Genomic DNA, 15,000 nt, shown 5'->3' with positions numbered 1-15,000 from the left:
GTCCACGTACTCGTCACGGATCTCCTTGGCAACCGTCCTCTCATTGGCCAAGAGGAACTGATAGAAGAATCTAGAGTGACACAAAGGACAGACGGACCATAGAGACATGAGCAGACACACAGGTGAGTGAGATCTTCATCAGCAGGTTGACACAAACATCAACTCCCATGATCCCATTGCTGTTTGGATTCAGGTCTTGAAGCAGACTGGGACCGTTCCAGTTACCCGGTGGTCTGTGTGATCTCAGGCTCACCTGTACTTGAGCAGAGTGTTCTGGGGGATCTGGTAGTTGGTCATGGGCTTTCTGAAGGAGTAGATCTTCTGAAGAATGAACTCTCTGATCTTGGATACAGCCTGAGGCGAGAGAGGAACACACAGCTGACTCTAACAACCGACGGTCCAATGAGCTGAACCTCCCGTGCAGGACTGACGGGCTCCTCTCACCTTGAGCTTGAGGCGGTCCACGATGTCCTGAATGTCAGAGCAGGCCAGCGTCTCCCTGAAGCTGAGCTCTTTGGCAAAGTTGATCTTGTTGTTGAGTTCGTGGAGCTGCTCCAGGAACTCCTGCTCAGTGACCGGACTGTCCAGGACGGTGCTGAGAGGAAACCACAAGCTCTTTCATCCGCTTCACTTCAGCTTCAGACATGTTTCTCTGCAGGTAACTCACGAGATCATGGCTCCAGGCACCACCAGCTCGTCCACCAGCTGGCTCAGCTGGCTGCGTACGGCCTGGCGGTTCTTCAGACGCACGTTCATGCTGACAGACTGCTGCTGCAGAGTCTGGATCTCACTGCTGATGGAGGACAGGTCGCTCTGGAAACCGCTCAGCATTCCCTCCATACGCTGTCAACGTGTACACACACACACACACACTCCACTGCATCATTCAGCCCGGTGACACCTGTGTGTGTGTGTGTGTGTGTGTATGTGTGTGTGTTTCTCCCCTCACCTCCAGTATGGAGTCACAGGCGGTGATCTGGTTGTGCAGCAGAGCGATGTTCTGACTCTCCTTGATGTCTGACACACAGAGCTCAGGAAACAGTGGTGAGGAACTGATGACAGACCTGGTTCACGCACATGTTACTATGGTAACAGGGTTGTAACCAAATACTCGAAGCAGAAACTTCAAATGGCTCAAAAGCTGCTGGGACCTCAGCACAGAGGCCACGTCTGTGTGTGTGTGTGTGTGTGTGTGTGTGTGTGTGTGTGTGTGTGTGGGGGGGGGGGGGGGGGGGGGGGGGGGAGGATACAGTCTTTGATGGAGGCCTGCTCGATCCTCTGAAGCTCCGCCTCCACCTGCTTGGAGTACTGACGGAGGTCCACGCCCTGAAACGAGACGCACCGCCGCTCACACTCAGGAGCAACAAGAAATCTACATCATGAGAGAAGCTGCAGCCTGCACCCTGGTTACTATGGTTACTCTGAGGGCAGAGGGGACTCATGACCTACACTGGGTCAGATTACATCACCTTATCTGAACTGAACTGGAACCAAATGGCCTCATTGTGTTCATCTGAGGTTTGACGACAGGGTGAGCTTTTAAATTCATGTTTTGACACAGAAAAGAGGACCCGGGTACAGAAAGGTCCCCGTCTCTCTGCCTCCTATGCAGTGAAACATCTGAGCTGGGATGTGTTACCGTCTTGAGGGCCTCCTTCACCAGGTCGTCCTCCAGATTAGCCTGGATGTGAACTAAAGGAGACAAACATCAGCAAACATCTCACAGCTACCAGACACTGAGCTGAGATCCATGAGGAGGTGAAAGCATAAGGAGGTCTTACTGTCCACTTCATCCAGGATGAACTCGTCTGTGGTGAGGTCCAGCTCCCCCAGGCTCAGGCTGGGCATCTCTCCGTCTGTCTTCTGCACAAGACAGACACAGGGGGACATGATGGACCAAACTCCTCCACTCACCTCACCTCACCTCACAACACACATCCATCCCCCTCTCATCCATCCCTCTCTCATCCACCCCCCTCTAATCCACCCCCCTCTCATCACTCCCCCCTCTCATCCATCCCCCTCTCATCCACCCCCCTCTCATCACTCCCCCCTCTCATCCACCCCCCTCTCATCACTCCCCCCTCTCATCCATCCCCTCTCTCATCTATCCCCCTCTCATCCATCCCCCTCTCTCATCTATCCCCCTCTCATCTATCCCCCTCTCTCATCTATCCCCCTCTCATCTATCCCCCTCTGGTGGGGCAAAGTCGCAGGTACAGATTATAGAAGTGGGTTATAAATTTTAAATTCTGTGTTTACAGTTGGATCCGTGGTCAGACAGTATGATTGAGAGCTGCAGGCACATCTGACTCACTGGCGCCACCATCTGTCTCTATGTGGAACTTGATCTTGCAACAAGAATGCGCCTCATAGATGTTTATCATCTTCAATCCTCCATAAAGCCGTGGGTCGTGTCTGTATTTACAGATGATCCATATTGATCGGATTGATGACACACCAAAATAATAATTGATGGAATGACGTCACGTGTATGATCAATGTTTTTGCCGCTGGATTGCAGGTAAACAAGAAATGATTATTATACAGTATTATAATCGTCAAGGGACGCAAACGTTACACCATTAACACGCAGAATAAACACATAAACCTGTAAATGCCGTATAAAACACTTGGTTTCTGTAATGGCTGTAGTTTATTTTTAAATACATTAAAGCTAAACTCAGGCGTCCCCCAGTAAGCTCTCTAAGCTAACCGGAAGCAGAGGGTTAATGTGTCACTTTGTGTCGCGTCCCGCTGCTTTAAGAACAAACAACAAACAACCACACTCACCTCATCCTGTAAATACGACATCGCGATGTCTGTGGGGTTCGCAGGTGTCTTCATGTCGGAGGCGGACGCGGCAGCAGCGACAGCTCCCTCCGCCATCATCACCGCTAAATAAAAACTACAAACACCAGTCCGTCATTCTCATCGTCCCCGGGGAACAACGTTCCATTCATGTTGTCTCATGGAAAACTGTTATTTTTTTGTCCGTTGTAAGATGTTGAATCGTAAAATCCAATTACAGGGTCACCAGTGTCCTCTTTTAAAGTGTGTATATTAGTCTGTATTTTATTGCTTCGAAAACAGTTCTGTTTGGATTGGAGAACTTTATTCTCGTAAAATTTCGACACCTTTGATATTTACATTATGATGGTTATGGTCTACTTTAATAAATAATTTAATCTAATTTCATTTGACAATGGATCTTCTATCTATTCAGTCGTATTCAGTAAATATTTCCTTTAACAACGACATCTCACATTTGAGCGGTGTCCTGACTTCACCAGTCGGACATGTCTAAAGTGGTGGACTAACTTCCGTTCCCGTGAGCTCTCAAACTCTCGCGACATCGTGCAGACTTCCTCTTCGCACGGAACCTACTTCCAAGATGGTGAGTGTTTCTCTGTCGACCCACAGATTTTAACAATCCGTGATCATCTGCCTCTTCTTCCACTCGTGTGTGTTGTGCAGATGGTTGTCGCGTCGCTGGCGGCTCCTTTGACCTCCCTGATGTGACATTTCGCGTATATTGGCGTCAGAACCGGAGTTTTATTCACGGTACCGTCAGCGCAGCGACACCGCGCCGAAACACTTGGAGTCATTTTGAGCTCTAAACTCCGCGGCTCAGCCTCGTGTTGGTGTTTAGAGTTAAACGGTGCCGGCGGGATGGACCAAATGTTTCACGGTTTGATTTGAAAGGACTTGGATCAGTTCAGACCAGCGCCGGCTCACATAGCAACCGTTGGCATGTCTAGAACCACCAGTTAATCTCAATGTATGGAATTCATTTCAGTTAAACAAACGAAACAACGCGTCGACGTCAGTCTGAGTGCTGAGTTTGTGCTGCGGTGGGCAGTAGCTGTGGAGCCTGGGGGAGATGTTTGACCCAGGTTCATGCTAACACAGCTAACTACACACACACGAGTGGAGCCGAGATGGACACAAACGGTGACGTCACCGAGCAGCCTGAAGGCTCAATCAGCTGTGTATTGGCCGCTCTGATGCTCAGTTGCTCTTTGTTTGCAGTCTCTGGTCATCCCTGAGAAGTTCCAGCACATTCTTCGTGTCCTGAACACGAACATTGATGGCAGGAGGAAGATCGCCTTCGCCATCACTGCCATCAAGGTAACAGGAAGTCTCTAACACAAAGTTTAAGTCTGCTTGGTTTGGATGTTGCGTGTTTGTATTGACGTTGTCTGTCTTGTCCTCACACTGGTTGTCTGTGGGTGTGTGTGTCCTCACACTTGTTGTGTCTCTGTGTGTGTCCTCACACTGGTTGTCTCTGTGTGGGTGTGTGTGTCCTCACACTGGTTGTCTATGTGTGTGTGTGTGTGTGTGTCCTCACACTTGTGTGTGTGTGTGTCACACTGGTTGTGTGTGTCCTTACAGTGGTTGTCTCTGTATGCGTGTGTGTCTGTCCTCACACTGGTTGTGTGTGTGTGTCTCAGGGTGTGGGCAGACGTTACGCCCACGTCGTCCTGAGGAAGGCCGACATCGACCTCAGCAAGAGGGCAGGAGAGCTGACAGAGGAGGAGGTGAAGAATCACACACTCACTCTGACCTCACACACACTCGCACACTCTGAACACACGCTTGCTCGCTCACACACACACACTCACTCGCTCTCTCACACACACACACACTCTGACCTCACACACACTCTCACACTCTGAACACACGCTTGCTCGCTCTCACACACACACACACACACACTCTGACCTCACACACTCCCTCAGAGTGGGAAGAGCCTGAGCGTCCCTCTGGTTACGGATCAGTCTGCTGAGATCATTTGTCCGCCCTTAAACACTTTAAGAAACTAAATGAATGATTGATTTTACATGATTGATGAGGATGATGGATCATCATGTCTTGCACTTTAAACGGTGTTAATGGTGTGTGTGTGTGTGTGTGTGTGTGTCCCCAGGTGGAGAGGGTGGTGACCATCATGCAGAATCCTCGTCAGTATAAGATCCCTGACTGGTTCCTCAACAGGCAGAAGGACGTCAAGGACGGCAAATACAGCCAGGTGAGACACACACACACACTGCTCTCTCTCTCTCTCACACACACACACACACACACACACACACACACACACACACACACACACACACACACACACACACACACACACACACACACACACACACAGAGCCGGCACCTGAGTCTTAAGTGTTAAAATGGCAAATGTGTGTTTCAGGTCCTGGCCAACGGTCTGGACAACAAGCTGAGAGAAGATCTGGAGAGGCTGAAGAAGATCAGGGCTCACCGTGGTCTCAGGCACTTCTGGGGGTAAGAACTCCGATCCATCTGTTCCCCTGTAACCATGGTTTCAGCTTCATGCGGAGGACAATGTATAGAGCCTGATGGAGCTAACATTGATTTGGGCTGAGTGTGTTTACATGAGTTAGACCAGAGTGTGATCACATGAAGATGCACGTCCTGGAGAACAGAGCAACAACATGCATGTGAGCCAAAGGAGGCGGAGCTTCTGTCCTGTGAGGGAGCTGGAGGAGCTGCTGCTCTGTCATAGAGCGTTTCACACTCCCTGACCCTTAGTTGATGAAGTCCCTCTGATGCTGCTCAGTCTTAACTCCTCCCTCTTTGTCTTCTCTTGCAGCCTGCGTGTGCGCGGTCAGCACACCAAGACCACCGGACGCCGCGGTCGTACCGTTGGTGTGTCCAAGAAGAAGTAAACTGCCCCCCCCCCCCCTTTGTGTTAATAAAACACCAGTTCACGCAGCTGATCTGTGCTTCGTCTCATCTTCATTTATGTTATCTCTGCTAATGCCCAGTCTGGGTCAAAGGTCAGACTCTCTGAAGCATGAACATGAAGTTTGTCTGTAAAGTAAATCTAAATGCAGAATGACCCAGGCGTCCCAAGGGTCACTGGTTGAGGACTTGTTAGGTCCTCAGAGGACGACAAGAAGCCGGGGAGGGAGCAGGGAGGCAGTAGTCGAGTGGGTAGAGCTTCCGCTTAAGAACCGGAGGGTTGCCGGTTCGAGTCCCTGCCGAGGTGCCCCTGAGCAAGGCACCAAACCCTCAATTGCTCCCCCCTCTGCGAAGGGTGGTAATATAATGTAATGTAAGTCGCTTTGGATAAAAGCGTCTGCTAAATGATCGTAATGTAATGTAATGTAATGTAAAAGCCCGGAGACTAAGCTGAGCCTGGTGGGTAAGAAGGCTTATGAAGTGAACCACACTATGGTGCACACTAAGCTGAAACGTCCCGTGTGTAAAGGTAAACATGGCTGCCCTCTTTATGTTTCAGCTTCATGGTCAGAGTTTAAAATCATGCAGCGGGTGAATGATGGTCCACAGGCCCCGCCCCTTTAGAGCTCTTTATTGTGGACAGATACACGGAGACAACAGAAGCAGAAACCACATCAAGCTCATTCTTTCAAACATACAAATCTATTGTATCAAAACTGAGGTAAGGTAGGAACCATTCCACGCCTGCAGAGGGGTAAAGTGCCTTAGAGAACAGAGCAGTGACGCTGACAGGACCTGGACCTGGACCCAGGCTCATTATGGCTTCTTGCTTTGAAATGAAACACAACCTGTATATGGATCACTTTGGGTTAAAGGAAGGGACACATCTACGTTTATGGAGAAACAAACTACACACAGACACACACGGGGATGATCGGGTCTGACCCAAACCACCGGAGCTGAAGTGGATCTAAACTAAGCCACAACTAGGATAAGCTGCATAAACTAACACACTTGTTTGATGGTAGAATAAGAAAGGAAACAGGAGTTTACAGCTTCTATACCTTCTGGGGGACATTATTGTCAATACCCACAGGAAGTCCCTCCCTGTGGGCATGAAAGCTGGCGGCCCCTGGTTGATGTAGCTCTGTAAAGCCTTGAGCTGCACATCAAGCTTAGAGTGGATTATGAGATGACTGCTGGCCGTGTGAGAACTCAATACAGGGCCAGAGCCGGACTACAGAGCAGGACCTGTGAAGCCCAAACCCAGAGCCCCAGAGCGCAGCCAGAGTTACCAGATGAATGGAACATAAGTGGATGATTTATTGTGAACAGGTTCTTGGTGATGGAGCAGCTGGTTTACAGAGGAAATCGAATGGGTTCCACTTAGAATCAGCAAAGAGCAAAGTAGGTGCAGTCAGAACAGAATCTAAACTCAAGAAACCTGAAATGGGGAGGAGGATGAAGGCTGCATAGAGACACCACTCCTTCCTCACCCCTCCCTCTGAGGAGGAGGAGGAGGAGGAGGAGGAGGGGACTTCTGTTGCGGTGTCTGCTGCTGGTCCTTGGTGGGGGCGTAGTAAAGCTCCAGGGGCTTCCGGACCTTCCAGTACTTCTCGTTGACCAACTCCAGAGTCAGAGAGCCGTTGAGCGTCTGGGAGGAAAGTTGGTATTCAATGGGTTTGTGTGCTAAAGGCTGTGCAGAGTGAAAATGTGTGTTACTTACAGAGAACTGTCCTCCCCGCGTTGTGATGTAGATGGTGTACTGTTTCTCACTGACGTTACCCAGGCTGGAACCTTCTCCGCTCCCTCCCATCTCTCCTCCTCCTGCTGCATCTTCACGTCCTCTTTCCTCTGTTTCCCCGTTCTTCTGTCTCTCCTCCAAGGCGATCCGGAGGGCCAGGTATTTGGACAGGTGGTCCACGGTGGCATTGGCTGTGGTCTTCACGTATCTGAAAGTCATTCAGGAGCAAAGGGTTAAACAGGTTAGACTGATAGCAAGACCTGACCAAGAGTTCAGTCCTGAACCCCCGGCAGAGTCAGACGGTCTCACCCTCACCTGGTCTGGCTGTAGTCCTGCCCGTGGACCAGCTGTGGGTGTGGCCTGAACACAAGCTCAATCTCTGACGCCGGTCCATCTTTGTGACGTCTGAGCGGAGGCGTAGGACTGTCGCCGTCCGCGTCGGGGCCCGTGCCGTCATCCGACACCCGGGGACGTTTGCGGCTCGGCCCCGCCTCCGACAGGGTCTGGCCACTGGGGTGCTGTGTGTGTGAGGGGGCGGAGTCGTGAGACAGGTGTGAGCGGGAGTCACCGTTGTCCTCCCCGCCGCTGAAGGTGGTGTTGTCACTCTCCTGAGCAGGCTTCTTCACCCGGTTGTTCCTGAATGAGGGAGGTCAAAGGTCAGTGCACGGACGCCACCACTACAGTGATGGCAGGTCTCCCGCCCCGCCACACACACCTGTAGCGGGCCTGCTGGCGGAGCCCCTCCTCTATGCTGGAGCTGAGCGCCTCCTTGTTGTGCAGCCTGTTGAGTCGCTCCATCACACGCCGCTGGTGCGCCTCGTACTCGTCACGGCTCGGGTAGATTTTGGAGATCAGCGCGTCGAAGTTGGAGTCACGGCGCAGCGAGCGCCTGGAAACCAACTTCTTCCTGCAGGTCGGACACTCTTTGTTCCTGAGAAGGCAAGGAGAGAAGGAAGCCATGGGAGAGGAGTATGAGACAGTGTGTGTGTGTGTGTGTGTGCGCGTGCTCGTGCGTCTGTGTCTGTGTGTGTGCTCGTGTGCTCGTGTGCTCGTGTGTCTGTGTGTGTGTGCTGACCCTGATCGCAGTGCAGTGACGATGCAGTCGGAGCAGAAGCGGTGCAGACACTCTTTGGTTGTCATGGTGTTCTTCAGCATGTCCAGACAGATGGGACACATCAGCTCACTGTGCAGAGACCTGGGGGACACAGCCACCTCTGTCCCGTCCATGATGGCCTCCTTTACAAACACACACACGAAGACCAATAAAGACCAACAATGGACCTGCTGGACTAAACTAGGAAGTGTGTGTGTGACACACTGACCTGAGGGTTCCTGTGCAGCTCGTACAGACTCAGCTCCCAGGTCTTACTCGGGTTCTGGATGTTTAGAGGAGCCGCCATGGCTGCTGACTCCCAAAATACAGAGAGAGAGAGAGAGAGAGAAGATTTGACAAAACTAGGAAAATAATTGGTTTAGTTTATTTTCTGATCTAGAAAGTAAAGACACACACACCCAAACACACCCAAACAAACACACACACACACACACACACTTTGGTCTTAGTTAGGCTCCGTGTTGGTTGTGGTTAGGGTTGAAGTTTATAAAGTGCCACAGTGACGAAAACAAACAACGACGACATTAAACTCTGCGGCCTCTTAAGTCTCTAACAAGTCCGCTTAGTTTGAGTCGCGATGGTCCAAAAAAAAACAAAAAAAAACGCACAAGTTAACACGTCCACGTCCCCCCGACCGGGAAACGGGAGAAAACCACAGAGACGAAGCAGGGAATCGAACCAGCAACTCACCTCTGACGTTCACTGACGCACAGCTGAGCGGAGCCGCAAACAACACGCACGAATCCTCACCGAACCACTGCGCGCGCACATGCGGCTCTTTTCCCTCAGCGTGAGTCGTCACAGCCCCGGCAGGCCGGTCTGCAGCTTTGGTCGAGCCGAATTGAACGCCGAACGACCGGGACGGAACATCTAGAGCCCCTCCAGCTAGCTAACGTTAGCGGCCGCCATCTTTCTTCTCACCGGAACAAGTGTCCCCTCCGTGAGGGCTGTGTGCTACTTTCTACGCAGCAGTGACATCCAGCGGCCTGAGGAGGAACTGCATCAGGATCATAAAGGAGTGTGTATTTTTTTCCTTTTAGTTGTTTACAATAAAGAACACGATTAGATAATAAGAACCAACTGTAATTTTTATTATTGATCCGTGTAGAAGCATTAACACAAGGAATACAGCTGAAAGGGCGTCTGTAGTTCAATAAAAAAGCTCCGGAAACAAAGCAGTCTGATTTACTATACAAAATAAAATACAAAAGTGCTAAATATTAGAAATAGATAACAAATCAATATTCCCAAAACTTTCACACATTCACAATCCAAAATACATTTTAAGTTGAAAAAAACATGTTATATGAAAATAAGATTCATGTTCAGAATCAGCATCACTAGCAGATTCATTCAAAGTCAAACACACACAAAAACTGAAAAACACCAAATATGATAATAATGATAATAATAATAATAACAATAAGAAGAAGAAGAAGAAGAAGAAGAAGAAGAAGAAGAAGAAGAAGAAAAAGAAGTAGTAGAATTGTATCCAGTTTCGTAAGTCTCACATTTTGAAACAAACTATTTAAATAATGTTGATTGATAAAACATTGAATGCTCATTTTCATCAGTTCAAAATGTAATCAACCTTATAACTTATTATGGCAATTTATGTTTGGCTCCAGTAAAAGGAGAATAGTATGGAACAAATTAATGACTTTGCTCCAGGCTCACTTCAGTACACAATAGTATGTTTTGAATGAAACTCCATGCAGATGGGATGAATAGAAGGAGTGGTTCAAACAGGAAATGCAACCTGAATAATTACTACTTAAGTGAGAGAAAAGGATCGCACTGTAATCACTGCAGGACGCCCTGACGCAAACAGACAACAGAACAATCAATCACAAACCAGGGTGGCACCCCACAGCAACATGTCATTATATTATTATCATTTAGAACATGACATAACATAACCAACAATCCTCGACATCAGAGCCAGAAAACTGCTAATATGCAAATTAGTGCAATAAATCTGTCTGCAGCATGAAGACAATGTGTCATGTGCTTCATGAAGGTGGAGAATTCAACTTCAAACCAACAACAATCATTGTTTGTACACGAACATGTTAGACATCTGTGGTGAAAAATGAAAAATAAAAAGTGACAGCATGAGAAAACTGAAATAACATGAGACATAATACTATTCATTCATTCATTCACTAACTCCACTTTGCAATGCTTTTCTAGTGCTCAGTTGTATTGTTGTACTTTTGTAAGGCTCTTATTTTATTGTTATCTTAATGCCCTTTATTTCTCTGCTCTCTCCACTCTGCTGCTGTAACTTGTGAATTTACCCGAACGAATAAATGATTATCTTATCTAATCTTGCTAATTGTTGTTGTCTATGGTTGACTGCTTTAGTTGAGACATGAGGAATAATAACAACATGCGGTCAATTACTCAAATAAATGCTCCTGTTTACTCTAACAGGCAGAGATATATTCATCTGAAATGAATTTATTTCTAATAAGCTTCAGCTGTCATCGGTGTTACTGTGGAAAGTTCAGACCTGTGGACAAAACAGCAGAAGCTACAGTCAGTTTCTTCCTCTCACTTCATCTCAACACTGTGTGGCAGTGAGGTGTGGAGCTTTTCAAGCTACAAGCTACTCATGATTTAAAGTGGTTCAGCTGTAGCCAAGCTACTCCAGTAAGCTAGTCTAGTTTCTAACCCACAAGCCACTGTGGTGACACCTGCAAGCCCCACAAAACCAAGACTGCCAATATGCAAGAACTTTGCCCTCTGTCAAGCTACTCAGCTACATGTTGGCAAAATAGCAAGTGACATTGTTTTGAACACAGATGCTCATCTGCCAGGTTACTGAAGTAGTTGAATTAGTACGTAGCTAATTGTGCTTAATAATTAGCTACAGCAGCGTAGGCGAGTGAAATGGCTCCAGGGAGTGTTTGTTCCCTGCAGCTCATTCCAAATATAATTACATTTGGAATGTGCTTCTTAGATCCACACCACCCTTTGTGCCTTTGTAGACAACATAACAACATGATCCTGTAGCTAATTTGCATTTGCTGACATTCTTGGAGGAGGTGTGATGATCGTCAACAGAGGACAAATAACAAATCCAGTACATGAGTATGTGTACCGGCTGTGAGTTTGTGTGTGAGTGTGTGTCTGCTGGGAAACACTGATGGTGCTTCTGATCTTCACTGCTACATGCTACATGCTACATGCTACACATTTATTGTTTAAATTCATTTCATTTGTTATTTCACTTTCCCTCCATCTGCTCATTTTACCAATTGGGATCCATATGATTCACACACACACACACACACACACACACACACACACGCACACACACACACACACACACACACACACACACACACACTGTTGCCAAAATTAAACTGGTCAGATCGAATAGATCAGCAGCTTTGATTGGTTGGTTGATAATGATGCATCCTGTTTCCATGGTGATGTGCCGAGTGTTTCAGGTGAACATGAAGCTGAGTGAAGGTGAAGCAGATCTCATGATATCACTGTGACTCTGCAGCCTCCTGATGAGCAAGACTTTTATTTTGTAGGATATTTGGGGGAAGATGTTGCTGAGGTCAATCAAGGTCAAGTCAGTTCATTCAAAAAGAGAAATGGATCTTAAATCTGTAACATAAGTCAAATCTAAAAGTCCAACAGAAGAAGAAGCAGAGAGAAGTGCAGTGATCCTGATTTATTAGAGATTCATACATGAACCCCAGACACAATTTAAACATGGATAATATCAACAATCTAAACACACACTCACACACACACACAGACAGACTGACTTTACTGAGTCTACAATAACAGACTTCAGTTACTTTCAATGTTCAACCTAACTCACACACACAAGCAATAAATAGGAGAATAAGTTACATTGTTATAATTTGATTACATGTCAACACGTTTGCTGCTGTTATTGATTAATGATTATGTTTGGATCCTTCTCTTCACCATGAAGAACCTTAAAGAAGCAGCACTGCTGCCACGGCAACACACATGAGGCTCAGTTTGCTGCTGACTGCAGCTGCAGCTGTGCCAGATGATGATTGTGTATTTACTGTTCCTGTGCCTGTTGCTAAACCTGAACTTATACCTGATCCTGCTGCTGAACCTGATCCTCCTGCTGAATCCGTCCCTGTCCCCCCTGTCCCTGTGCCTGTCCCCCCTGTCCCTGTGCCTGTGCCTGTCCCTGTGCCTGTGCCTGTGCCTGTGCCTGTGCCTGTCCCTGTGCCTGTGCCTGTGCCTGTGCCTGTGTCTGTGCCTGTGCCTGTGCCTGTCCCTGTGCCTGTGCCTGTCCCCCCTGTGCCTGTGCCTGTCCCCCCTGTGCCTGTGTCTGTGCCTGTGCCTGTGCCCGTCCCTGTCCCTGTCCCTGTCCCTGTCCCTGTCCCTGTCCCTGTCGGCTGCAGCATCATTGCCTGTGCTGTTTTTGCTGAGGCTTTAGCAGCCATTGCTGCTGCTTGAACAGTTTTCATCATGATTTTGGTCATTTTTGCTGCATCCTCTGGTGTCTGTGCTGCTTGTTCAATTGTTGCTGCTGCTGTTTTTCCTGCCATTGCTCCTGCTGTTGCTGCTGCTTCTGCCATTTCTGCCACAGCCTCTGCGTCTGTCAAAGCAAAATGTTCTACAGAGGTTGCGGCGAATTCATCCTTAACATTTTTTAGTGCTTGTGCTACCCCCCTTGATGCACTGGAAACCTGATCTGCAGCAATTATAGCAGCTGCAATTGTGCCTTCTCCGTTGGATGCTTCCATCTGTGCTGTGTTTGCTGCTTCTTTTGCTGCGGTTGCTGCCTGTGATATTGCTGTTTGCACCTGTACCATCTTTAAATTCAATCCCCTTCCTGTTACTTGTGGTTGTGCCGCTACATCTGCAGCCTCTGCAGCATCGTATCCTGCTCTAGCTGCCTCTTTGAGTGAGATCTCGTCTGTCGTCACCATTGTGGCAGCTATTGCAGCTAATTTTGCTTTTTGACTTATATTTTCTACAGCTGCAGGAACTGGTAGTCCGCTTAGTGTGGCCTTCGCTTTGAGTGCTGCCGCTACTGTTGACGCTGCCCCTGACGCTGCTGCTACAGAGATACCAACGCTTGCTTTAGCTGCGGCAGAGGCTTGCGGTGGAGCTGTTGTTGTTGTAGCAGATGGAATTGGAGCTGATACAATCCCTGAAGCTGAATTTAGCACTATTGCTTCAGCTGCTGCAGCTGTTCCTTCTGCAGCTCTTGCTGCTGCTGTTGCTGTGGACTCGGCTACTTCTAACATAGATGCTGCATTGCTTGATGTTGCAACCTTTCCTGCAGATTGTGCTGCAGTGCCTGCTGTGATTGCTGTTGCTTTTGCCATGTGTGCAACAGTTTTTGTTGTTGCTAGTTTCCCTTGCACTCCTGCAGAGAGTCCTGCTGCTCTGGGCCCGTTGCTCAGAGATACAGCTGTTTGGAAGGTTGCTTCTGAGGTGTCTGCCACTGTTTTTGCTGCTTCCTCCACTGCTCTCAATGATTCTGGTGTTCCTAATTGAGACTCTTTAGCAGCTACAGCTGCCTTTTCTGCTGCTTTTGCTGCATCTAGTGCTGCCACTACTAGCTCTGATGCTGCTACTGTTGATGCTGCTGTTGATGCTGGTGCCAATCTGACTAGATTCCTGGCCATCTCAGCTACTGCCAGTGCCGCTGATGCTGCTTGTCTGGCTGTCTCTGCAACAACTGCTAATGGTGCTGCGTCTGCTTGTGCTAATGAGGCAGCTGCTGCTGCCACCTTCGCTGCTTTGATCGCCTCCGCCACTTCCGCAGATGCAGCTCCATTTACTGCTGCTGTGGCTGCTGCTGCTGCAGAAGCTGCTATTGCCGTTGCTGCAGCTGTTGCCGCCGTGGCTGCTGTTACTGCTTCTTTAGCTGTTGATCGTGTTACTGGTGATGCTTGTGTCCCACTGGAGAGGAGAGCTGAAATCGGCCCGTGTGGCGTTGCGTCACCAACCACAGCAACTGTTGCAGCTGATTTTGCGATAGAAGCTGCTGATCTTGCCATTTCTATTAGTGATGCAATTTTCTCTTTTGCTTCAGTTGTCCTGGCAGCTGCTGTTTCCTGCGATGTTGCCGTCACAGCATCCGCTGTTGCCTCTGCTGCTTCTTTTGCTTTGGCTGCCATTGTTGTTGCGGTTGTGTCTGCCGCCACCATCAATAATTGCATCAATGTTGATTCTTTTGCTTGAGATGATAATGCTGCTTGCATTACTTCTTGTAATGCTGCTGCTGCAGTTGCTGTTACTTTGGCTGCGTCTGCAGTAGACTGAGTAATGGCCGCTGCCCTCTCTGATGTTGTTCCTGATGCCGCCTTCTCAGCTACTTGTTTTGCTGCTGTTGCCGCTTCTTTCGCAGCTGTTGAAGCCTTTGCTGATGCCATAGCTTCTTGTGCTGCCACTTCTAAAGACG

At 48.5% G+C, this 15,000-nt stretch overlaps 3 protein-coding genes across 3 annotated transcripts in view; 1 reads left to right on the top strand and 2 right to left on the bottom strand.

Moving 5' to 3' along the window:
- Nucleotides 1-2,929, bottom strand: part of vps52 (VPS52 subunit of GARP complex) — a 7,552-nt gene extending 4,623 nt beyond the window's left edge. Inside the window, exons 1-9 of the mRNA XM_076167559.1 lie at nt 2,794-2,929; nt 1,782-1,863; nt 1,640-1,692; nt 1,251-1,326; nt 950-1,017; nt 668-843; nt 445-595; nt 254-354; nt 1-70 (exon numbers count right to left, since the gene is read on the bottom strand). The exon at nt 1-70 is cut by the window's left edge and continues 63 nt beyond it. Coding sequence (XP_076023674.1) covers nt 1-70; nt 254-354; nt 445-595; nt 668-843; nt 950-1,017; nt 1,251-1,326; nt 1,640-1,692; nt 1,782-1,863; nt 2,794-2,892 — 876 coding nt within the window. The 5' untranslated portion in view covers nt 2,893-2,929. The remainder of the gene's footprint in view (nt 71-253; nt 355-444; nt 596-667; nt 844-949; nt 1,018-1,250; nt 1,327-1,639; nt 1,693-1,781; nt 1,864-2,793) is intronic.
- Nucleotides 2,930-3,286: 357 nt separating this feature from the next.
- rps18 (ribosomal protein S18) lies at nt 3,287-5,753 on the top strand. Its single transcript, XM_076167573.1, has 6 exons — nt 3,287-3,397; nt 4,033-4,131; nt 4,455-4,541; nt 4,931-5,032; nt 5,207-5,298; nt 5,627-5,753. The coding sequence occupies exons 1-6, from the start codon at nt 3,395-3,397 to the stop codon at nt 5,700-5,702; spliced, it is 459 nt and encodes a 152-aa protein (XP_076023688.1). The 5' UTR covers nt 3,287-3,394; the 3' UTR covers nt 5,703-5,753.
- Nucleotides 5,754-6,333: 580 nt separating this feature from the next.
- LOC143013867 (E3 ubiquitin-protein ligase RING2-A-like) lies at nt 6,334-9,511 on the bottom strand. Its single transcript, XM_076167572.1, has 7 exons — nt 9,267-9,511; nt 8,785-8,867; nt 8,538-8,698; nt 8,178-8,393; nt 7,778-8,098; nt 7,445-7,670; nt 6,334-7,372 (listed from the first exon to the last, which is right to left on the bottom strand). Exons 2-7 carry the CDS (start codon nt 8,860-8,862, stop codon nt 7,211-7,213), a joined length of 1,164 nt encoding a protein of 387 aa, XP_076023687.1. The 5' UTR covers nt 8,863-8,867; nt 9,267-9,511; the 3' UTR covers nt 6,334-7,210.
- Nucleotides 9,512-15,000: the final 5,489 nt, after the last annotated feature.

Source organism: Genypterus blacodes, unplaced genomic scaffold, assembly GCF_046128005.1.
Source record: "Genypterus blacodes isolate CSIRO-AG114 ecotype Tasmania unplaced genomic scaffold, CSIRO-AGI_Gbla_v1 ptg000160l_1, whole genome shotgun sequence".
Classification (NCBI taxonomy): Eukaryota; Metazoa; Chordata; class Actinopteri; order Ophidiiformes; family Ophidiidae; genus Genypterus; species Genypterus blacodes.
This window is presented reverse-complemented; position numbering and strand designations above follow the sequence as displayed.